The sequence below is a fragment of the Rhipicephalus microplus genome, chromosome 6 (assembly GCF_043290135.1).
Source record: "Rhipicephalus microplus isolate Deutch F79 chromosome 6, USDA_Rmic, whole genome shotgun sequence".
NCBI lineage: Eukaryota > Metazoa > Arthropoda > Arachnida > Ixodida > Ixodidae > Rhipicephalus > Rhipicephalus microplus.
Genome location: NC_134705.1, coordinates 143,409,568 through 143,433,996, shown reverse-complemented (window position 1 = coordinate 143,433,996; position 24,429 = coordinate 143,409,568). Strand labels below are relative to the sequence as shown.

Sequence of the window (24,429 nt, the reverse complement as noted above, 5' to 3'; positions counted from 1 at the left end):
CACACACACACACACACTGCTGTGAGTTTCGACGTTCCCTATTAAATCTCCCTGACATTATTGTAAGGAGCAAAAAAATCATTAACAGAAAAACATTTGAAATGATGCAAATTTCAACTGATACAATCCAAGCTATGATAGTTGTTCCCTCTGACAAATGCCGAATAATAAGACAAGCACGGGTGTCTCGTAATGCCATAAGTAGCATGCAGAAACACTGCAAACTATTTCGCTGTCACTGAAATACCAGTACATTTTCGCAATTCTGCTCTTCCTTCCCTCCATGCAGTGCCACTACCGGTACATTCTCCATCGTGCATTCAAAAGTTGTCCGACGACCGTTATACATCCGATATTCGTTCAATTAGATGTAACGATGCTTCTGCCCGTTCTTTGCCCAAATTATTGACAGCACTGCTGCTTCCAGTTGCTATTGCCAAGTACAACTGTCAGATGAGCGTTAAGCACTGATGTGGCTCTGGACTCTGTGGCAGAATACCTGCCTGCCATGCGGAATGTCTGGGTTCGATTTTTACTTGAATCCCAATTTCATTCTTTGCATCCGTCGGGATTTTTTGCTCGCATACAACTGCGTTAGTGAGCTTCATCGATTTACCAAGTCCTGGATCACTCGCGGACGCCTCGGCTCACAGGCGGCTACGTCACATGCTCGTGGTCTAAATGTCCCGAGCCAGCCCGAGCGGCTTCGGGCCATCTGCGCGCTTGATGCTGACTGCATCCGCTGTGGCGTCTGCTATGCCGTCTGCTCCCTCTATAGCTGAAACACAGGCCACAACGCTGACTCATTTGCAACCTAAACAGCAGTTAGGTAGTGAATTATACCTATTTTTGTTGTGATGCAACTTACTGTAAGTGAACTACTCGAGTGCGTGCGCATCATAGACCGGCGCGGTCGTTCCACCGCTGTTTCTCCTAGCGAGTACAATGCGTGTGTGCCCGAATTTCGGGAATACGTTCATGCTCGACATGGCTCAGAACACCAATGACAAGAACTGGGTGCGCTAACAATGCGAAATCCAGAAACATGCGAGAAGCGGACAGAAAAGCAAAGAGAGAGTAGCGCATCGAAAATTTTCCGTGTCTAACTTAAGATGGCCGCACAGCATTCGCACCGCGCTGTCGTCTGCCAGCTGCCCGAAAGAAATTGTTCGGGCAGTCCTGGGCCGCCCGCAGGCCGCCAAGCACGTGAAGAACGAACATGCGTCCGAGCGATCCCGGACCAGTGGGCAGAGCTTCCAGTTGGTCCCCGAAAAAAACGAATGCGGCGCCGGCGTCCAGGGCCGTCCGGGACGTGTAAATCGATGAAGCTCAATGCCAACCGGCATTTACTGTGACATAAGCTCCCTAACACCGTCACATTAGTAGACTCAGTAGGCCGCCCCCTTTCTGCAGGCATTCACCCCACCACCATCTCAGAGTCTTTCCAGTCAGCAGCAGCCATGGCTGTAGAGGTGCTGACGGACATGTCGCACCCCTTGGACCTGGCTGACCGGGATTCGCTGCTGAAGAGTGCCACCACAGCTCTCAACTCGAAGGTTGTGTCACAGCAATCCTCCCAACTGGCACCCATTGCTGTGGATGCGGTGCTTAGGGTGGTAGACCCGGCAAAGGACACAAATGTGGACCTTCGCGACATCAAGGTCATCCGCATGCTCGGGTCAGTTAAAATTTATTTTTTTCAATGAAGAAACGGAGCTGTTGTATCTTGAGAACGAGTTTCCGAAAACTTGGCAAGCATGCACCACTGAAAGCCAGTGTGTTCTGAGCAGCGGGGGGGGGGGGGGGGGGGGCATAGCTTAGCCAAGCATAGTACAGTCAAACTCGTATATTTGACCCACATAGCACCAACTACAGTAGACTCTTATTAAATGGAACCTGAAGGGACTAGGAAAATGTGTTACGTTTAACAGGAGTTCTGTTTATCGAGTGAGAAGTGAATAAGGATGAACAATAAGTATGAAACCAATCGAGCTGGAGGCAGTTGTTTTATTTAAGCAGCAGTTCCGTTGAGGGGTTGATGCAGGTATTGGAATGATAAAAAATAGCCAAAAAGTATTTTCTTTCAAATCTTATTTTTGGGGCGTTCATACCTCTGAACACCTACTCTCATGCTGTGGCATGTTTTTTTTCTATTATAAAAGTTATCCATAAATAATTCTAAGGCACGTAGCATTTATTACGCTAAGCTGACAATGCACAAAAAGGCTGAAGTTTCCTGCATTTTGCATAGGTGCTACAATACAGTGAAGGCACCTACACAATGTGCACATCTCAGCGGGTAGGTGCAGAATTTCCATCACCAATTTTCTCGCGCAGAATATGAAATGAATGTTTCATGAGCTCTCTCCAGGCAGAAGACTACGTCATTCAACGACATTTATAGCGAAACATGCAGATATTGGGGCCATTTTTTTCATTTATCTTTATAGAGCCCCATTTGTTTAGTATGAAGCTTACTTTTATTTTATTAGTTACTCTCTGCTGGGCTGTTTTAATCATATTTTAAACATTGCAACATTCTTGCGATAGATTTTTTTATTTCCATGAGCTCTAGTAGGCGTCCAATGCGCCACTTAGTGTATAATAGGGAGTTATGGTATACCAGGGTGATACCGGAATCGATTTGCGCATGCGCAGATACGTACGTCACCCATACCGCTTCCTGTACGCACGGTATTTTTCAGATTTCACGTTACCATGGTAGCGTAGGTGTACGTAGTGTACGTAAACATGGCGGCGCTCTCAGACCCCCACTTCGAAGTGATTTTGGCGTAGTTGTCGAAAGATTCACTTTGTTCGCAGCAAATGACTGTTCAAAGTGGCTTCGCTTGCCTACAGTTAGCTTCAATGACCGAGTATTACGGATAAGTTGGCATTGTTTTTGACATAGCTTCCCATTTCCAACGCATCTAGGCCTAACTACAAGATTGATGTAAACAAATCGGCAACATGAATGTTTCCCTGTTTAATGCGTGGTTCATATTTATTTACTTTAAATATCACTAAAATAAACTTCTTATACTGCTTCGCGCGGTAGCATAGGCAAACATTCTCGTTTTCTTTTCATTTTCACTGTTTAACTTATTAACCATATAATAGGTGGCGCCACAATCCCAGCTGGGGCACGTTAACCACGTAAACGCTATCCCGCTAAACTATAAGATGCTGCCCACAACGAATGTTTGTTGCACGGTAACGCCATTCCCTTAACCTACGCTATCACGCTAACGCTTAACTATAACTCTCTAATATGGACACGAATATAATACTAGGTCAAACTTTAGAGGCGCGAAATGAAAAAAAAAAAAAAAAATTTGTACTTGCGTGTAAAACTGTATAGGAAAGGTCACCGAAAACAGATTTATTGATCAAACATCCGCTATGTCAATCGCTGTCGTCTTCAACTGCGCTTTCTTTGGACATTTCCTTGTCAGACAAATCGTCATATAGGTGCTTGTCTTCCGTGCCACCGAGAGCATTAGAGATGCCGCATTTCTTGAAGGAATGACGCACAAGGTCCTCTGAAATTCTTGCCCAAGCGTCCACGATTCATTTGCATAGCGTGGCCGGCGATGCCCGTTTCAGCCACCCGGTCGGCATCACTGCGGGCTCACCTGAGCGCATTCACTCGGCGTAGCAACGTTTAACCGCCTCTTTGAATGGCTTATGTACACAAACGTCGAGAGGTTGCAGTTGAGATGTCATCCCACCCGGGATCACGACCAGTTCTGTGCCGCAGTCGTGCAAAAGCCTCTTCACTGAATCGGCCAATGGCACCGAAACACGTCCAGCACCAAAATGGATGGAAACGGCAGCACGGCGCCAGGTAGGACGAGGTCTTCGTTCATCCAGCCTTTATCGTGACATCTCACGATGACATTCTTTGGTAGCTCCTCCTCTTTTTGCATTGTCATGCGCTTCAAGACGACATGCCTTAGGACACATCTGCCTTAGGACACATCTGAGTTTCTATGGTGATCATACTTTGCAAAATTTCTGATGTGTGGACAGATGGCTTTGGGGCGATTAGCTTTCACTAGGCAATGTAAAGAAATAGTTGGCTGTAGGGATATTTAGACATCTAGACAAAAGAAGTTTGTTTTCACGGTGAGGAGTAGCGAAAGGTTTTCATTTATTTCTCGATAATATCCAAATGAGTGCTTAGTTTCGCAATAAGAAATTCTTGTTCGCTTTGCATGACTTTTCTCTTATTACGCTACTGCTGTTTTGTTGAAGCTCTCTGCCACACATGTGATGAAAGCGTTTGCCCAAAATGCCTTAGGACACATCTGAGTTTCCACGGTGATTATTCTTTGCAAAATTTCTGATGTGTGGACAGATGGCTTCGTGGCGATTATCTTTCACTCAGCAATTGGCAGAAATAGTTGGCTGTAGGGATGTTTGGACGTCAGATAAAATAAGCCTGTTTTTACAGTCTGGTATAGCAGCAGGAATTAAATTTATTTCATGATAATATCGAAATGAGTGCTTAGTTTTGCAATAAGAAATTCTTATTCGCTTTCTTGACTGTTCTCTTATGAAGCTACTGCTGTTTTGTTGAAGCTCTCTGCCACACATGTGATGAAAGCGTTTGCCCAAATTGCCTTAGGACACATCTGAGTTTCCACGGTGATCGTTCTTTGCAATATTTCTGATGTGTGGACAGATGGCTTCGAGGCAATTATTTTCACACTGCAATAGGAAGAAATAGTTGGCTGTAGGGATATTTGGATATCTAGACAGAAGAAGTTTGTTTTCACGGTGAGGAGTAGCGAAAGGTTTTCATTTATTTCTTGATAATATCTAGATGAATGCTTAGTTTTGCAATAAATTCTTGTTCGCTTTGCATGACCTTTCTCTTATTACGCTACTGCTGTTTTGTTGAAGCTCTCTGCCACACATGTGATGAAAACGTTTGCCCAAAATGCCTTAGGACACATCTGAGTTTCCACGGTGATTATTCTTTGCAAAATTTCTGATGTGTGGACAGATGGCTTCGTGGCGATTATCTTTCACTCAGCAATTGGCAGAAATAGTTGGCTGTAGGGATGTTTGGACATCTAGATAAAATAAGCCTGTTTTTACAGTCAAGGATAGCAGCAGGAATTAAATTTATTTCATGATAATATTGAAATGAGTGCTTAGTTTTGCAATAAGAAATTCTTATTCGCTTTCATGACTGTTCTCTTATGAAGCTACTGCTGTTTTGTTGAAGCTCTCTGCCACACATGTGATGAAAGTGTTTGCCCAAAATGCCTTAGGACACATCTGAGTTTCCACGGTGATCATTCTTTGCAAAATTTCTGATGTGTGGACAGATGGCTTCGGGGCAATTATTTTCACTTGGCAATGGGAAGAAATAGTTGGCTGTAGGGATATTTGGATGTCTAGGCAAAAGAAGCTTGTTTTCACGGTGAGGAGTAGCAAAAGGTTTTCATTTATTTCTTGATCATATTCAAATGAGTGCTTAGTTTTGCAATAAGAAATTTTTGTTCGCTTTGCATGACTTTTCTCTTATTACGCTACTGCTGTTTTGTTGAAGCTCTCTGCCACACATGTGATGAAAGCGTTTGCCCAAAATTCCTTAGGACACATCTCAGTTTCCACGGTGATCATTCTTTGCAAAATTTCTGATGTGTGGACAGATGGCTTTGTGGCGATTATCTTTCACTCAGCAATTGGCAGAAATAATAGGCTGTAGGGATGTTTGGACATCCAGATAAAATAAGCCTGTTTTTACAGTCGGGGATAGCAGCAGGAATTAAATTTATTTCATGATAATATTGAAATGAGTGCTTAGTTTTGCAATAAGAAATTCTTATTCGCTTTCATGACTTATTCGCTTTCATGACTGTTCTCTTATGAACTACTGCTGTTTTGTTGAAGCTCTCTGCCACACATGTGATGAAAGCGTTTGCCCAAAATGCCTTAAAACACATCTGAGTTTCCACGGTGATCATTCTTTGCAAAATTTCTGATGTGTGGACAGATGGCTTCGGGGCGATTAGCTTTCACTCGGCAATGTAAAGAAATAGTTGGCTGTAGGGATATTTAGACATCTAGACAAAAGAAGTTTGTTTTCACGGTGAGGAGTAGCGAAAGGTTTTCATTTATTTCTCGATAATATCCAAATGAGTGCTTAGTTTCGCAATAAGAAATTCTTGTTCGCTTCGCATGACTGTTCTCTTATGACACTACTGCTGTTTTGTCTAAGCTCTCTGCCACACATGTGATGAAAGCGTTTGCCCAAAATGCCTTAGGACACATCTGAGTTTCCACAGTGATCATTCTTTGCAAAATTTCTGATGTGTGGACTGATGGCTTCGGGGCAATTATCTTTCACTCGGCAATGGGAAGAAATAGTTGGCTGTAGGGATATTCAGACATCTAGACAAAAGTTTATTTTGATGGTGAGGGGTAGCTGAAGGGTTTTCATTAGGCTTTTGCGGATATTCGAATGCTTCGAATATTCTAATGAATAGTTGAGTATTCAAGTTCTCTTCGATTTGAATTTAAATTATCGAATCATTTCGAAGTATTCGCAATGAACAAATAAGTGTATACTAGTCTGCCTCTAAAGGTGGTTTCACTGCAATGTAGCAGTGCTAATTAGTGAAAACACATACCTTAATAGTTCACTTTGCCGTGAAGCCCCCTTCAAATTTAAAGGGGACCTACCACACTTAAAGAACATGGTCAGAAAACGCTGCCGATCTGTTGTTGAGGCTACCGAAAACATGCGAGGCAAATATTTCAGCTCACCATGTGGCCTGTAGTTCACAATAAATTTTCAAAGCTAAAAATTTCTTTTTTTTTTCTCGGCAGTGACACTGCAAGCTCAAAAATTTCTTGTCACAGCCCAGAAGGAATATACGGTTCTGGTCACAGGAATTGGCTGATTTGAGCATGGCGCGCTTGTCGTTACCGAGGCCGCTGCTTGTCCATGAATTTGGCGCGATAGCACTGAAAAGCCACGTATTCGAAAAGAAAAAAAAAAAACAAGAGGTGCTCAAGGTTTCGAGGTGCGTGTAGAGTATTTTCTTTCATACTGGCAATCCTCCCTGCTTAGCTTCCAGCTATTTAATCGGGACGAGAAGAGGGAATGGAATTGCAGCATGCGACAAATTTTGGGAACTCCACTCGTACTGGACTGATTCTATTAACATTGCGGTGGTAAATTTGTGAGGCAACAAGCATGTTTACTGGCTCCATGGCTACTTGGAAAAGTGTTGCAGGACCCCTTTAAAGGAACATGTTACCCTTAAATCAATTCTTCATATTATTAAGCTTGTTGTGACAGCTTATATGATCCAAGTATAATAAATTTTAAAATATTTAGTATCGTACAGGTTATCACTCGCATCCTACCGAAGCTACTACTCAAAGTTGTTTTGACTACCTTTGAATGAAAAAAAATTGCATTTGCATAGAGCCCCTATTTCAATTCAAAAGAAACATTGTGCTGGTTAGTTGGGTCATGAAAGATATTCCTTTTTTTTAATGTCATACACACCCTTCGAATTCGATTTGAAATTATTCGAACAAAATCACTATTTGCTTCGAACCTAAAATTCACTTTTCGCACAAGCATAGTTTTAATTTATTTCTTGTTAATATCCGAATGAATGCTTAGTTTTGCAATAAGAAATTCTTGTTCGCTTTGCATGACTGTTCTCTTATGACGCTACTGCTGTTTTGTTGAAGCTCTCTGCCACACACGTGATGAAAGCGTTTGCCCAAATTGCCTTAGGACACATCTGAGTTTTCACGGTGATCGTTCTTTGCAAAATTTCTGATGTGTGGACAGATGGCTTCGGGGCAATTATTTTCACTCGGCAGTGGGAAGAAATAGTTGGCTGTAGGGATATTTGGCTATCTAGACAAAAGAAGTTTGTTTTCACGGTGAGGAGTAGCGAAAGGTTTTCATTTATTTCTTGATAATATCTAGATGAATGCTTAGTTTTGCAATAAGAAATTCTTATTCGCTTTCTTGACTGTTCTCTTATGAAGCTACTGCTGTTTTGTTGAAGCTCTCTGCCACACATGTGATGAAAGCGTTTGCCCAAAATGCCTTAGGACACATCTGAGTTTCCACGGTGATTATTCTTTGCAAAATTTCTGATGTGTGGACAGATGGCTTCGTGGCGATTATCTTTCACTCAGCAATTGGCAGAAATAGTTGGCTGTAGGGATGTTTGGACGTCAGATAAAATAAGCCTGTTTTTACAGTCTGGTATAGCAGCAGGAATTAAATTTATTTCATGATAATATCGAAATGAGTGCTTAGTTTTGCAATAAGAAATTCTTATTCGCTTTCTTGACTGTTCTCTTATGAAGCTACTGCTGTTTTGTTGAAGCTCTCTGCCACACATGTGATGAAAGCGTTTGCCCAAATTGCCTTAGGACACATCTGAGTTTCCACGGTGATCGTTCTTTGCAATATTTCTGATGTGTGGACAGATGGCTTCGAGGCAATTATTTTCACACTGCAATAGGAAGAAATAGTTGGCTGTAGGGATATTTGGATATCTAGACAGAAGAAGTTTGTTTTCACGGTGAGGAGTAGCGAAAGGTTTTCATTTATTTCTTGATAATATCTAGATGAATGCTTAGTTTTGCAATAAATTCTTGTTCGCTTTGCATGACCTTTCTCTTATTACGCTACTGCTGTTTTGTTGAAGCTCTCTGCCACACATGTGATGAAAACGTTTGCCCAAAATGCCTTAGGACACATCTGAGTTTCCACGGTGATTATTCTTTGCAAAATTTCTGATGTGTGGACAGATGGCTTCGTGGCGATTATCTTTCACTCAGCAATTGGCAGAAATAGTTGGCTGTAGGGATGTTTGGACATCTAGATAAAATAAGCCTGTTTTTACAGTCAAGGATAGCAGCAGGAATTAAATTTATTTCATGATAATATTGAAATGAGTGCTTAGTTTTGCAATAAGAAATTCTTATTCGCTTTCATGACTGTTCTCTTATGAAGCTACTGCTGTTTTGTTGAAGCTCTCTGCCACACATGTGATGAAAGTGTTTGCCCAAAATGCCTTAGGACACATCTGAGTTTCCACGGTGATCATTCTTTGCAAAATTTCTGATGTGTGGACAGATGGCTTCGGGGCAATTATTTTCACTTGGCAATGGGAAGAAATAGTTGGCTGTAGGGATATTTGGATGTCTAGGCAAAAGAAGCTTGTTTTCACGGTGAGGAGTAGCAAAAGGTTTTCATTTATTTCTTGATCATATTCAAATGAGTGCTTAGTTTTGCAATAAGAAATTTTTGTTCGCTTTGCATGACTTTTCTCTTATTACGCTACTGCTGTTTTGTTGAAGCTCTCTGCCACACATGTGATGAAAGCGTTTGCCCAAAATTCCTTAGGACACATCTCAGTTTCCACGGTGATCATTCTTTGCAAAATTTCTGATGTGTGGACAGATGGCTTTGTGGCGATTATCTTTCACTCAGCAATTGGCAGAAATAATAGGCTGTAGGGATGTTTGGACATCCAGATAAAATAAGCCTGTTTTTACAGTCGGGGATAGCAGCAGGAATTAAATTTATTTCATGATAATATTGAAATGAGTGCTTAGTTTTGCAATAAGAAATTCTTATTCGCTTTCATGACTTATTCGCTTTCATGACTGTTCTCTTATGAACTACTGCTGTTTTGTTGAAGCTCTCTGCCACACATGTGATGAAAGCGTTTGCCCAAAATGCCTTAAAACACATCTGAGTTTCCACGGTGATCATTCTTTGCAAAATTTCTGATGTGTGGACAGATGGCTTCGGGGCGATTAGCTTTCACTCGGCAATGTAAAGAAATAGTTGGCTGTAGGGATATTTAGACATCTAGACAAAAGAAGTTTGTTTTCACGGTGAGGAGTAGCGAAAGGTTTTCATTTATTTCTCGATAATATCCAAATGAGTGCTTAGTTTCGCAATAAGAAATTCTTGTTCGCTTCGCATGACTGTTCTCTTATGACACTACTGCTGTTTTGTCTAAGCTCTCTGCCACACATGTGATGAAAGCGTTTGCCCAAAATGCCTTAGGACACATCTGAGTTTCCACAGTGATCATTCTTTGCAAAATTTCTGATGTGTGGACTGATGGCTTCGGGGCAATTATCTTTCACTCGGCAATGGGAAGAAATAGTTGGCTGTAGGGATATTCAGACATCTAGACAAAAGTTTATTTTGATGGTGAGGGGTAGCTGAAGGGTTTTCATTAGGCTTTTGCGGATATTCGAATGCTTCGAATATTCTAATGAATAGTTGAGTATTCAAGTTCTCTTCGATTTGAATTTAAATTATCGAATCATTTCGAAGTATTCGCAATGAACAAATAAGTGTATACTAGTCTGCCTCTAAAGGTGGTTTCACTGCAATGTAGCAGTGCTAATTAGTGAAAACACATACCTTAATAGTTCACTTTGCCGTGAAGCCCCCTTCAAATTTAAAGGGGACCTACCACACTTAAAGAACATGGTCAGAAAACGCTGCCGATCTGTTGTTGAGGCTACCGAAAACATGCGAGGCAAATATTTCAGCTCACCATGTGGCCTGTAGTTCACAATAAATTTTCAAAGCTAAAAATTTCTTTTTTTTTCTCGGCAGTGACACTGCAAGCTCAAAAATTTCTTGTCACAGCCCAGAAGGAATATACGGTTCTGGTCACAGGAATTGGCTGATTTGAGCATGGCGCGCTTGTCGTTACCGAGGCCGCTGCTTGTCCATGAATTTGGCGCGATAGCACTGAAAAGCCACGTATTCGAAAAGAAAAAAAAAAAACAAGAGGTGCTCAAGGTTTCGAGGTGCGTGTAGAGTATTTTCTTTCATACTGGCAATCCTCCCTGCTTAGCTTCCAGCTATTTAATCGGGACGAGAAGAGGGAATGGAATTGCAGCATGCGACAAATTTTGGGAACTCCACTCGTACTGGACTGATTCTATTAACATTGCGGTGGTAAATTTGTGAGGCAACAAGCATGTTTACTGGCTCCATGGCTACTTGGAAAAGTGTTGCAGGACCCCTTTAAAGGAACATGTTACCCTTAAATCAATTCTTCATATTATTAAGCTTGTTGTGACAGCTTATATGATCCAAGTATAATAAATTTTAAAATATTTAGTATCGTACAGGTTATCACTCGCATCCTACCGAAGCTACTACTCAAAGTTGTTTTGACTACCTTTGAATGAAAAAAAATTGCATTTGCATAGAGCCCCTATTTCAATTCAAAAGAAACATTGTGCTGGTTAGTTGGGTCATGAAAGATATTCCTTTTTTTTAATGTCATACACACCCTTCGAATTCGATTTGAAATTATTCGAACAAAATCACTATTTGCTTCGAACCTAAAATTCACTTTTCGCACAAGCATAGTTTTAATTTATTTCTTGTTAATATCGGAATGAATGCTTAGTTTTGCAATAAGAAATTCTTGTTCGCTTTGCATGACTGTTCTCTTATGACGCTACTGCTGTTTTGTGTAAGCTCTCTGCCACACACGTGATGAAAGCGTTTGCCCAAAATGCCTTAGGACACATCTGAGTTTCCACAGTGATCATTCTTTGCAAAATTTCTGATGTGTGGACAGATGGCTTCGGGGCAATTATCTTTCACTCGGCAATGGGAAGAAATAGTTGTCTGTATAGGGATATTCGGACATCTAGACAAAAGACGATTGTTTCGACGTGAGGGTTAGCGGAAGCGTTTTCGTTCATTTCTTGATAATATCCAGATGAATGCTTAGTTTTGCAATAAAAAATTCTTGTTCGCTTTGCATGACTGTTCTCTTATGACGCTACTGCTGTTTTGTTGAAGCTCTCTGCCACACACGTGATGAAAGCGTTTGCCCAAAATGCCTTAGGACAAATCTGAGTTTCCACGGTGATCATTCTTTGCAAAATTTCTGATGTGTGGACATATGGCTTCGGGGCAATTATTTTCACTTGGCAGTGGGAAGAAATAGTTGGCTGTAGGGATATTTGGCTATCTAGACAAAAGAAGTTTGTTTTCACGGTGAGGAGTAGCGAAAGGTTTTCATTTATTTCTTGATAATATCTAGATGAATGCTTAGTTTTGCAATAAGAAATTCTTATTCGCTTTCATGACTATTCTCCTATGAAGCTACTGCTGTTTTGTTGAAGCTCTCTGCCACACACGTGATGAAAGCGTTTGCCGAAAATGCCTTAGGACACATCTGAGTTTCCACAGTGATCATTCTTTGCAAAATTTCTGATTTGTGGACAGATGGCTTCGGGGCAATTATCTTTCACCGGCAATGGGCAGAAATAGTTGGCTGTAGGGATGTTTGGACATTCAGATAAAGTAAGCCTGTTTTTGACATTCGGGTTTAGCAGAAAAGTCGTAATTTATTTCATGATAATATCAAAATGAGTGCTTAGTTTTGCAATAAGAAATTCTTATTGTCTTGGCATGACTGTTTTCTTATGACGCTACTGCTGTTTTGTTGAAGCTCTCTGCCACACACGTGATTAAAGCGTTTGCCCAAAATGCCTAAGGACATATCTGAGTTTCCACAGTGATCATTCTTTGCAAAATTTCTGATGTGTGGACAGATGGCTTCGGGGCAATTATCTTTCACTCGGCAATAGGCAGAAATAGTTGGCTGAAGGGTTGTTCGGACATCCAGATAAAATAAACCTGTTTTTGACAGTCGGGTATAGCAGAAGGGTTTTCATTCATTTCTTGATAATATCCAGATGAGTGCTTAGTTTTGCAATAAGAAATTGTTGTTCGCTTTGCATGACTGTTCTCTTATGACACTACTGCTGTTTTGTCTAAGCTCTCTGCCACACATGGGATGAAAGCGTTTGCCCAGAATGGCTTAGGACACATCTGAGTTTCCACGGTGATCATTCTTTGCGAAATTTCTGATGTGGAAACAGATGGCTTCGGGGTGATTATCTTTCATTTGGCAGTGGAAAGAAGTAGTTGACTTTAGGGATATTTGGACTTCTAGACAAAATGTTTTTTATGACAGTCCGGGATAGCAGAAGGATTTTCATTTACACTTAAATCGCGTTTTATTATATTGGGACTTAACGTTAGTAATGTAATGTAAATAATGGATATAATGAAGTAAATGAAATTTTTTGAAAGCTCCGTTGAAAACCTTGCATTTTTATCCTCGTAACCATGCAAAATTGACAGGGATTTGAATAAAACGAACTGAATTAGTCTATCAAAAAAATTTGACCTTAGTGTGTTAATCTGGTTTTCTGCTGAGTTTGATGCTCATTCGGCGTGGCTCTTTCAAAACTCCTGCGCCGACCTTACAGCCACGCCCCGTGCGGCCGAGAGCATTCTTTTTCACACAGCCAGCGGAGAAGATTGAGGATGCGCTCAGCGGGTCACATGACGGAGAAGCGGCGCTGCGGTACAAAGCTATTTCCTTCTGAAGACTGCAATGACTGCGTCTCTGTTGCTAGCATGGCTGCTACCCTCTGCTCCCAGAAAGGACTCTCAGTGACAGCTTTCTTTTTCTCTCTCTCTCTCTCTCTCTCTCTCTCTCTCTCTCTCTCTTCATGTGCGGCCTTCAATTGAAAGGAAAAGGGTCTCTACATGCACAGACAAAAAAGAGAAAAGCGTGGCACAGGCGTGTCGCAGATTGGCATTTGAGAAAGAGCAAACAATCTGCCGCGGTCTTTTCTTTCCCTCGCGCGAAGTGTTTAGAGGTGCTGCCGCAGGATTGGGGCATGGTGCTGAGAGCATTTTCAGGAAGCTGTATGTTCGAATTAACCGTCGCAAGTGCTTGCGTCAAATTACTGGGCGGTTTCGCCTATTTGAATACACGTAGCGCATGTTAGCATACATTGTCACAAACTGTTATAATCGACATAACGAAATAATGGATATAACGAAATAATTATGGCTCCCCTTCAAGTTCCTCAAAACAAGGTTTAAGTGTATTTCATGGTAATCTCCAAATGAGTGTTTATATGTGTTGACAAATGGCTTTGGGGAATTCGCTTTCACTCAGCAATGGGAAGAAATTGTTGGCTGTAGGGATATATAGACTTCTACACAAAATAAGTTTGTTTTTGATGGTCGGGAATAACAGAAGGGTTTTTATTTATTTTGTGATTATCTTCAAATGAGTGCTTAGTTTTGCAATAACAAATTCTTGTTCGGTATGCATCACTGTTCTTCTATGCGACTACTGCTGTTTTGTTGAGGCTCTCTGTGGACGGCTGGACAGGTGTGTGGACGGATGGCTTTTGGGCAACTAGTTTTTTCTAGGCGATAAGATAAAATTGCTGGGTGCTGCTTTCATTAGGCTTTCTTGTTTTGGTGTGCCTAGGTTTCGCAGTAGTTGGCTGCAAGTTTATTGGTTTGATTTGACATTGTTATTTTTGCAGTCTTCATAATATGTGTTGAAATGTTTTGAATATTCTTTTTTTTACCATTGTGATGAACTTGTTTGCACCCTGAAATAAGCCTAAAGGGGCCCTGGAAAACTTTTTGTGAGCATTGTAAGGAAGCGCCGATTGGTAGTAGAAGCTCCCGAGAACACAGGAGCCAAATAATGTAGCTCAGCACGCGGCCTGGAATTCACAATAAATTACCAAAGTCAGCTAAAAAATTGCTTTTTCCTCTGTCAAAAGTTACAGAAGACGCTCAAAAATTACGTCTAAGAGGCCACCTATTAGCCATTGGCTGATTTCAAGTCGGTGCACTCGGTTGTTACAAGGATCGCCGCGGGTGGCCGCGACTTCTTCACGCGTGCGCCTGCGAACACACAGAAAAAGCCCAATATTCCAGGGGAAAAAAAAAAAGAAAGGGTAAAAGTGTTCGTGGTCATGGGCCGCACGTGACGTATTTTCTTTTCACCTGCCATCCCTCCCTGCTTAGCCTCTAGCACTTCCGGAAGCCAGAATGATAGACGAGAGAATACCATTGCAGCGTGCGACAATTCTTCGTAACTCCGCTCGTACTAGATGGATTCCTAAAATTTTTGGGGCGTTGAATTCGGAGGCAATAAGCTATTTTAGTGAATGCATTCCATGGTAATTTAAAAAGTGTTTCGCAACCTCTTCAATAAGTAAGCGTGAGAAGTGCATGGATAGCTTGGTTTAATATACGCTATACGTGGGGAAAGTCTTCAGTATAGAATAAGCGTGGAATGTAGTTTGCTTCTTACCTCATCTTGGAAGGAGTTTTGCCAGCATTTTGCTGTAGAAAACTAGTATTTTAGTACTGTAGCATCCTCTCTGCATAAAAAGGAGAACTGTATTTCGGAAGTTTTAAACACGAGAAATTGGTACATCATGTCTGGGACTTATTGCTAATTTTCGCGAGAGCACTAAGCTTGTGTGCTGAAGTCAATGTGCTGACCGCTTCGGATGCAGTTGCTATGCAAACGAATTAAAAGCCTCTGTCTAATGTGGGAGGAGCAGGTTGTTCTGCCATTAGCATGTGAACCAATGCATTGTTTGTCGCTGCTTGAGATGTAAACTGTGGTTTGTTGTTTATTTTGCCTCTTGCAGTGGCACAGTGGAAGACACGGAACTTGTGGATGGTCTGGTCTTCACTCAGAAGGTGGCAGGCAGTGGGGGCCCTCATCGCGTGGACAAGGCCAAGATAGGCCTGATCCAGTTCTGCATCTCCCCACCAAAGACAGATGTAAGCGCATTGCCTGGCAGTTTTCTGTTAAGTTCCAAAATAATGTTGAATGTATCCTAGAGCGCCGTAAGTTCTGCCAACCCATAGGCCTGGGTCGTACATATGCAGCGCAGGTTTCTCATCAACTCCATATGTTTGTGCCTTTGCAAAAATGCGTTATGTGGCATTCAGTGAATTACATTGGAAGGGATGTGATGGAGGCATGTTGGTAGCAGATGTTTAGTGGGTTGTTCCTTTATAGCACACGTACAAGAGAGGACAAAAGAAAGGCACAACTTCACACGAAGGGTCAAAAACGCTCACTTCCGACATGTTTTATTCTCAGTGTTTTACGTGACCGTGTGGTGCAGATGGACCACCAGGTGATAGTGGGCGACTACACAGCAATGGACCGGGTGCTGCGGGAGGAGCGCGCCTACATTCTCAACATCATCAAGCAGATCAAGAAGGCCGGCTGTAACGTCCTGCTGGTGCAGAAGTCGATCCTCCGCGATGCCCTGAGCGACCTGGCACTCCACTTCCTTGCCAAGATGAAGATCCTTGTTGTCAAGGACATCGAACGGGAGGACATTGAGTTTGTGTGCCGGAGCCTGGGCTGCCGGCCCATCGCCTCGCTCGACCACTTTAATGTGGAAGCGCTGGGTTCGGCCGAGCTCGTCGAGGAGGTGACCACGGCCAGCTGCAAGTTCGTGCGCGTGACGGGTGTCGCCAACCCCGGTCGCACTGTCAGCATTCTTGTGCGTGGCTCCAACAAGCTGGTACTCGAGGAGGCCGAACGGTCGCTGCACGACGCCTTATGCGTGGTGCGCTGCCTTGTCAAGCGCAGGTAAATTGCTCGGCGTTGTCCTGGCCTACAGGCCAGATTTGTTGCGTGTTAATTGTTGCGTGTTAATTGTAACACTGGCGTGTTAATTGTAGGCATCTGGACGTGATCAGCAAAACTAATATGGCTTCGACTCACGGGATCGATCCTGACCGCGGCGTTCACGTTTCAGTGGAAGTGAAATAGTAGAGACTCGCGTACTGTGTGATGTCAGTGAGCATTGAAGAACACTGGATGGTCAAAATTTCTGGAGCCCTCCACCACAGCATCTCTCATAATCATGTCATGGTTTTGGGGCATAAAATCACAGATATTATTATTAATATTAGTATGGCTTCAACACTGACATACAGGAAGAAATGCAAGAATGGTTGCCATCTTGCTACTTGAAACTTTATCGAAAACACGTGAACTTGTGAGCCGTAAAAAATGATGGGCGAGGTTCCATTAAAGGTGGCACTGTGCTTGCTGACTGCTTCAATAGTTCTACCACAGTAGCTATATGCAGTCGATCCCGGAGACCCAATTTGAGCCCCGGAACTCATTTTTCCTGTACTTGCATAAGCCCCTGTGCCTTGGGTGGGTGGCATTCTAGGTCTTAGTAACGCAGCCATTCCTGTTTTAGCACTATAAAATCTAACATAACTAGTAAAGCAGTAGTTTCCTATGGTAATTTCCATAGTTTCCTACAAAAGCTTGCTGGTAGGATGTTGGGTTTATTTGTCGGTGAGGACTGCGAGGATGATAGTAAACAGTAAATGCATCTGCCTAAACTTAATTTGTTTGGTTTACAGTGAGCTTTTTGTCTGCGAATAAAATGTCGCCTCAGGTTGCCCAATAAAAGAATGCCTTTTGTTTTCTCCATATTCTCAGAAAATTTATTGTGTCAAAAAAAAAGATAACGATACTTGTCTGCAGTATGACTAAGTTCCTAGAATAGTTGTTTTTAACGGTGATGTCTCAACACACAGTGACCGCACAGGGTGCCCCAGGAAAAAAATGCTTGAGACCAATCCAGTCTCTGTAGCTCCACCGAAGACAAGGATATTAGTTGTAATAGTCAAGTACATGATGTGAGTACCGTTTAGCCAAGTCACAAAAGTTTATAACCTGTGAAGCCATGGTTCAGTGGCAAAAGGTTCACGGGCCATGTGTTTGGGACCCCTGCTGTGAACAGTTACGTTTCACGCCACCTGTGCAGGGCCCTCATAGCAGGTGGCGGTGCCCCCGAGATGGAGGTGTCGCTGCGGCTGGGTGAGCGGGCGCGAACATTGCGGGGCCTGGAGGCCCACTGTGTGCGGGCTTTTGCCGAGGCCCTCGAGGTAGTGCCCTATACGCTGGCCGAGAACGCCGGCCTGCATCCGATCGCCACTGTCACCGAGCTTCGGAACAAGCACGCTGAGGGAGAACGCGATTCCGGCATCAATGTGCGCAAGGTGGGTCTCCTCTGGGAAAGTGCCTTGGGTGTTGCCATGAACAGATGCCTTGTTTGGGTTCCGCTGTGCACCTGCTTCCTCAAAGTATGCTGTTGATAGTTGCTTGCTAGGTTAGTAGAACATCTGGTGTTATTGCTTCCCTGGTTTTAAGGGGAGATGCTCCTCGAAAAACCTTTTCTTCAGATATTTGTAACAGCTCAGGGAAACTTTCACCAGGTATAGAGTTCGTGCTCTCCTTTTCAAATCTTATTTTTTTATGGCTCATTTCGTTAATTTTTTGCAGACCATGCATTTATAAAGACAATTCATTTTTGTGCAAGCTTAGGCAACAATGATAAGCACAAGAAAGCTCTAAAGAATAGTAAATGTGTCACCTAATGAATTGCAGAATTCAATAAAGCAAAGAAACATTACGTAACATTTGTATGCTGGCCTAGAAATTCTAATGCTGAATTTGAATTTTGCCATACTCAAGGAACAAGCTTTTGACATTAGCTAGCTGAATATGCTTTGGAGACCTCTGAAAGTTGTTTATTTGAATTCATGGCATGTTAAACATAAAGCATGCCAAGTTTCATTGCAATCCAACTACGTAACCCGCCGCGGTGGTCTAGTGGCTAAGGTACTCGGCTGCTGACCCGCAGGCCGCGGGTTCGATTCCCGGCTGCGGCGGCTGCATTTCCGATGGAGGCGGAAATGTTGGAGGTCCGTGTACTCAGATTTGGGTGCACGTTAAAGAACCCCAGGTGGTCAAAATTTCCGGAGCCCCCCACTACGGCGTCTCTCACAATCAAATGGTGGTTTTGGGACGTTAAACCTCACGAATCAATCAATCAATCAATCCAACTACGTAAAGCGCACAAGTTATAGTGCACAAGCTCTAAAAATGCCGAAAAATGGAACTGAGAAAAAGAGGTCTGAAAGTTCAAAACCATGTTTAATACTATACTCTTCAACCAATCTGCATGAAATTCACAGATGTCAGCAAAGCTATCTTGAAAAAGTTGAGTTTCATAATAATTCAGCACTATATATAGGAGCCTTACAGTCGCTGTAACGTGAACCAGTTCACGAAGTGCTGAACCTTTCCATTCGTATCGAAAGGTGCAGAAGAAGTGCAGCACTAGTTCACAGTTTTCCTGCACCTCCTACGCTTACGGTGCCGGCTTGGTGCAGCCGCGCATGCAGCTGAGCAGACGAAGCAGCACTTAGGTGTAGGCGCTGTACCCGCCTGTATTAACGAGATGTGTTTTGCCAAGGTTCTTGCAACTCGTAAACTGTCCACATGTGCGCTTCGCCATTGGTCAGTGTTAGCTGAACGGTGTAAATTAAGTGAATAGAAATAAAAAGGCATGCACCTTGTCGGCACATCGGCATTTGTTTCGGGTGTCGTGCTTTGCCTGCACTGCTGAATTTGTGCTGCGCAATTTCTGAGCTACACGTGCACAGCCGTGATTTGTGTGGGTGAATCGAATGGACCTTCTGCAAGCTGCCTCCTTTTGACAGGCTCCTTCTTCTTCTTCTTCTTTTTTTTTTTTTTTTTTTTTCACTGCAGCGATGAGCTGTTGCTCTCGGGCTCGTGCGAGCTTTTCGGCGCAGGTATGCTCTTTTTTTTTCTTTTCTTTTTTTTTCTTTTTTTTTTTTTTTTTTTTGCCCATGGCAGTTCTTGTGACACGCTGGTTTTTGAATACCAATGATTGCACAAAACCGCACAAGCTGCTTGTGTCTGACGTTTTGTTGAGCGGCAGGACAAAGCATGGTAGTCTTGCTGTCGGCCATCATGACAACACACGCACACCAAGAGCGATCAAGACGCACACACGTGCCAGAACGCGCGGCACAGCTCTGGGCCTGTTTCTAGTCGGAAAACTAAACTAATTCGAGCCAGCGTGGCGGGCGTCGCAGAGCGGTGAAGACGGGCGAAGCAGTTGTGATCAAGAGAGGAGAGCAGACTTGCGAGAGAAGGGCAAGGAGTTGCGATAAAGACAGGGGAGGATGTGGCGGGATGGCGACCTTGAAAACCAAAACACACGGGAAGGGGGCAGGTTGGGTAGCTTGCTTGAAAGGTCTGCGAAACTCCCACGTAGAAATACTTGGAAAGAGTGCATGGCTGCCTGAATCGGTGCGCGCGGCGGTGTTCGAAGAATCGGCAGCTGTGGTCAAAAAATCGTTTTGTTGCGCCGGCGGGTTTGTGTGGCCTCATGAACTTCATATTTCGCGATTCGTTCTGCGCAAATTAACAGCCATTTTCGCGCTTTCGCAAGCGTGCGGAGGGCATGCTGAGCCGAGTGCGAATTGAGCGAGAACAAGTCCTAAACACGAAACGAATCGCAAATTATCAGAGTCCGTGGGGTAGCATGCACTAGACGTAGACTATCGGATACAGTAGGTGGCCGACGATGTTGGCAAATGGTCTGGTCACTCTAGGCTGGCGACACCGACAGTACCAGCGATCGAAAACAGGGTAGATGGCTGACCGGTCTTCGAAAGATTGGTGGCAGTGTGAAAACACGAGCTTCGACTGGCGATGTGTGGTGCTCAGAGCAACGAGGGGACAAAGGACGGAGGGGTGCGTAACAAAAAGAGGTCGGGCAGAGCGGCAACTAGAGGGGCACGGAAGCAGGGTCGGCGTTTTAACAATAAGAATGTATGGGCACCTCGCTGATGCCTGATCGGTGGTCGAAATTGGTTTCCTGCGAAGTCAGCAGACCGCCGACTCTGTTCGTTGTAAGTGCGATTTTGTGCCATTGAACCAATGTATATTTTCAGTCACGCGGGTATTGTTCGTTTTAAGCGAAAGTTCGTTTAAGGGAGGACATGCCTTTCGGAACGAACTTTCTTGTTTTTGGTTAGATCTCGATGAAAATTGGCACAGAGACTAAAAATGACCTCATAATGTTTCCATAAAAATTTCAAGATGATATCATGAAAACTTTCTGAGAAACAAATAATTTCATTACTGGACCTCGTGGAGCGACTGGAGAGTTTAAAAAATGACATAGAAAGTTGGTAAACACTGTGTGCAGAGGTGAATGTATGCTCTAGGGGGCTGCGTTTTCAAAATAATGTTTTTGCAACACTAAAATTTGTAGTTCATGTTTTCTCCACTGATACTTCAATGAGCACATTTGCACTACAAACAAGAAACCCTACCAAAAATTTTTAAAAGGCTAAATTTTAAATATAAAAACGCAGCCCCCTGAAGCACAGTTCAAGGAGCATTACAAAAAAAAACAGAATCAAAATCTGTCAAGTAGTTGCGAAGATATCTGCTCCACGAGCTGAGCAACATGCCAAAAAAACAGTATTGAGAAAACGAGGTTCAAAGTCTTGAGTCACGCTTTACATGCCTAATAGGCACCAGGGTTGTAGTCCTTAGTGTCCTTTGCAGTGCGGTTCTTAGTGTCCGAATCGTGCTACTGGTGGTGCTGGTAGACGGCCTCGCATCCTCGCGCGAAGTACTTGGCTGAGCATCCGCGATGTCTACATCCTCGCGCGAAGTGCTAGGCTTAGCATCCACGGCGTCTACATCCTCGCGCGAAGTGCTTGGCGGGGCATCCGCGATGAATACATCCTCGCGCGAAGTGCTAGGCTTAGCATCCGCGATGTCTGCAGCCTGCGCGAAACGACGAACGGATGTTTCCTCAGACAGCACAAAGCACTGCTCCACAGGCACATGAACAGTTTCGTCGATGCTCGCGGACGATGCTCCGTGCGTGCTTGTGCTCGGCTGCGAGTCCTCGTCGTGCCGCACGCCGTCGTCGCTGCTCGCAGAAGTTGCCGGACTGAATTTCTTTTTCACGATCGGCGGCTTCGGCTTACGAGCACCAAATTGCTGCGCAGTCTTGCGTTTCTTCTTGAACGATCGCCGGTCCATGATCGCATGCTGGAACTGATCTCAAAACTGCAATGCGCCAAACTGGATAACGTTTTTCTCCTTTCACGAGCGCCGGTCTTATCGCAGCGCGATGCGATCTCGAAACCACGCCGCGACTAGTTGAAACCAAATGCAGTAAGCGGCCCGTCAGCGCGTAGAGCAGACGACCTTTGCGCCGATTGCTACAAGCGACCGCACGAAACCACACCGCGACGAGTTGAAAACAAATGCAGTAAGCGGCTCGTCAGCGCGTAGGGCAGACGACATTTGCGCCGATTGCTACAAGCGACCGCACGAAACCACGCCGCGACGAGTTGAAAACAAATGCAGTAAGCGGCTTGTCAGCGCTGTCAGCGCGTAGAGCAGACGACATTTGCGCCGATTGCTACAAGCGACTGCACGGGCGACCAATGCGGAGCCGCCGTACAGTCACGTGACGCGCGTCGCCAATCGGAAACTGTTGTGATACCTTTACACTTTGGCTTGCTGTGGGCTTGCTCTTGCCTGGTTCAGCCGGCCGAGACGGCAAATTCGAAAGGGAAGAATCGCGCTATCCATAGAGACAAAGATGGCGGCGCTAGGTTACGTGGTTGCGGAGATATCGCGGTTCGAAAAACGCCGTTTTTTCGCAATTTCCGTGAAATTCATCGCCACCCTAGATCCGATAAATTTTTACGTCATTTCTACGCTGTTTTCAGGGACGAAACTTCGAAATTAGATAGAAAAGGGGTCACAGAATGTGAAAATGAGATTTTCAGAAAATCGATGTTTTGGCCAAATTTCGCGATGCCAAAGCTGCGTCCCCCCTTAAGTGGGGTCGTTATATGTGGGCCCGACTGTAAATGTAGTTCGCCATTTTTGGGTTGTTTTCCTTTTTTTTCTTTTTCAGTAACCTGAACTTGGGGGGGTCGACCTATATTCCCACTCAACCTATAGTTCGGTTTATACGGTATTTGCTTGCACTTTTTGTGTCTCAAATAAATCTTGTCTTGTGTTGAACCTGTGCTTTTATTGTTAAAATGAATTATAATTAGTACTTCTTAAAGCTTGCTTTATATAGTTAGTACGTAAAGCTTGCTGTTAGGTAGTTGCTGGTGTGATAATCTCAATTCGCGGCCACTTTTTCTTTTTCGCTCTGTACGTTTTCGTGGAAAGTTTTCCCCTCGCAATTCTCGCGTCCTCCAACTTTGCATCGGTTTTCCGCCAAAAAAGGTGCGAGGATTATGCTAGTAAATACGGTAATATTGTCGTTTTAGATCTTGTGATACATTGAGCTTTCACTCTGACGTAAATTGTTATTTCACTTTAGTGTCCTTTTAACGGCAGGACGAACCAGAAATCGAGAATGCCGTGGTGTGGTTACAACATTACATTGGTTTCCTATCATGCACGCTCTCTGAAGAATAAAAGCTTTTCTTTTTCCAACCTTTTTTTTTTTTACTGTTGTTCACATTCGTAAGTGCCCCTGCTAATCAGATTGATGGACAATCCCGTAAGAGCCGTAGACACTATCTTTGAAGTGTTGATCATCAATGAAAGAGCCGCTGTTCCAATCGGCAGCAGTACTCGTGACAGTGGCTCCATGGTAATTTGCTCTGGGAACAATCAATAACTGCTGAAAGAGCTTCTGTTTTTGATGTGTGCTTTTTTTTTTTTTTAATTGCCTCATTCGGCTAACGGGTGAGAATTGCAAATCTACCCCAACCCTCTGTCCTCTATGTGCTTTGCGTGTAGCGGACAGGTTATTCAATGTATCAGAGTTTTGTATATCTAGGATAGACTGTATTTGCTTTGAAATATAAATTTAATGTTTGCTCATCCCCAATATTAATGGCAATTTCGCAGGGTTCCGTGACCAACATCTTGGAGGAAAACGTGGTGCAGCCTCTGCTGGTGTCTGTGAGTGCCATCACTCTGGCTGCCGAGACTGTGCGCAGCATCCTCAAGATTGACGACATTGTCCAAACAATGCGCTGACATGGGACTACCATGACACTGCATACAGCTTGGCAGTAGCTGGGCTCTGCCTCTTTGTCTCTCACCAGAAGTCAAAATAAAAGCAACACACCTTGTGGCAGGCCCATCAACAAGGACAGGGCCTGGCTAAATAAAAGCTTCTGAACTATGTACTTGCCATGCCTGCTTTATGCACCTCTGAAAAGCAGCACTGCTTTCTTGGTGCGTTTACAGCCATTTACTCATACAGTGCCTTGTGTTTAGATTAACAGCAAGCGTTGCTCATTTGTCATTGTTTTTTGAAATATATCGTCCCTAATTGTTTTCCTAAGGAAAGGAAGGGGGGAGGTGTTGTATCGATGTCATGCAAGCTGCTGGTTCAGTGGTAAGGAAATTTGTCTCCGGAGATAAGAGAGGACGTGGCACTTAAAGAATAAAAATCTGCTAAAAATAGACTTACACTGACAATTGTTTCCGACTCTTGCACATCTATATGCAACTTTTCATAGCTGAATACCATCATTTAAATATCAAACACAGGAAAAGACTTGTCCACCCTGCCCTCTAAATCGAGAGTGAACAACGAATCTTTTTTTTTTCTTGTCCTTCTTGTGATGGAGGAGCAATATTCTTTCTTCTAACTGGGTTATCTTTTTCTTTTTTG

The 24,429-nt window shown here is 43.5% G+C and overlaps 1 protein-coding gene across 1 annotated transcript in view; it reads left to right on the top strand.

The window, feature by feature from the left end:
* The window catches only part of CCT4 (chaperonin containing TCP1 subunit 4), a 38,746-nt gene extending 14,808 nt beyond the window's left edge, over positions 1–23,938 (top strand). The window contains exons 5-9 of the mRNA XM_037418741.2: positions 1,414–1,678; positions 15,538–15,673; positions 16,024–16,499; positions 17,698–17,932; positions 23,655–23,938. Coding sequence (XP_037274638.2) covers positions 1,414–1,678; positions 15,538–15,673; positions 16,024–16,499; positions 17,698–17,932; positions 23,655–23,786 — 1,244 coding nt within the window. The 3' untranslated portion in view covers positions 23,787–23,938. The remainder of the gene's footprint in view (positions 1–1,413; positions 1,679–15,537; positions 15,674–16,023; positions 16,500–17,697; positions 17,933–23,654) is intronic.
* The last annotated feature ends 491 nt before the right edge of the window (positions 23,939–24,429 follow it).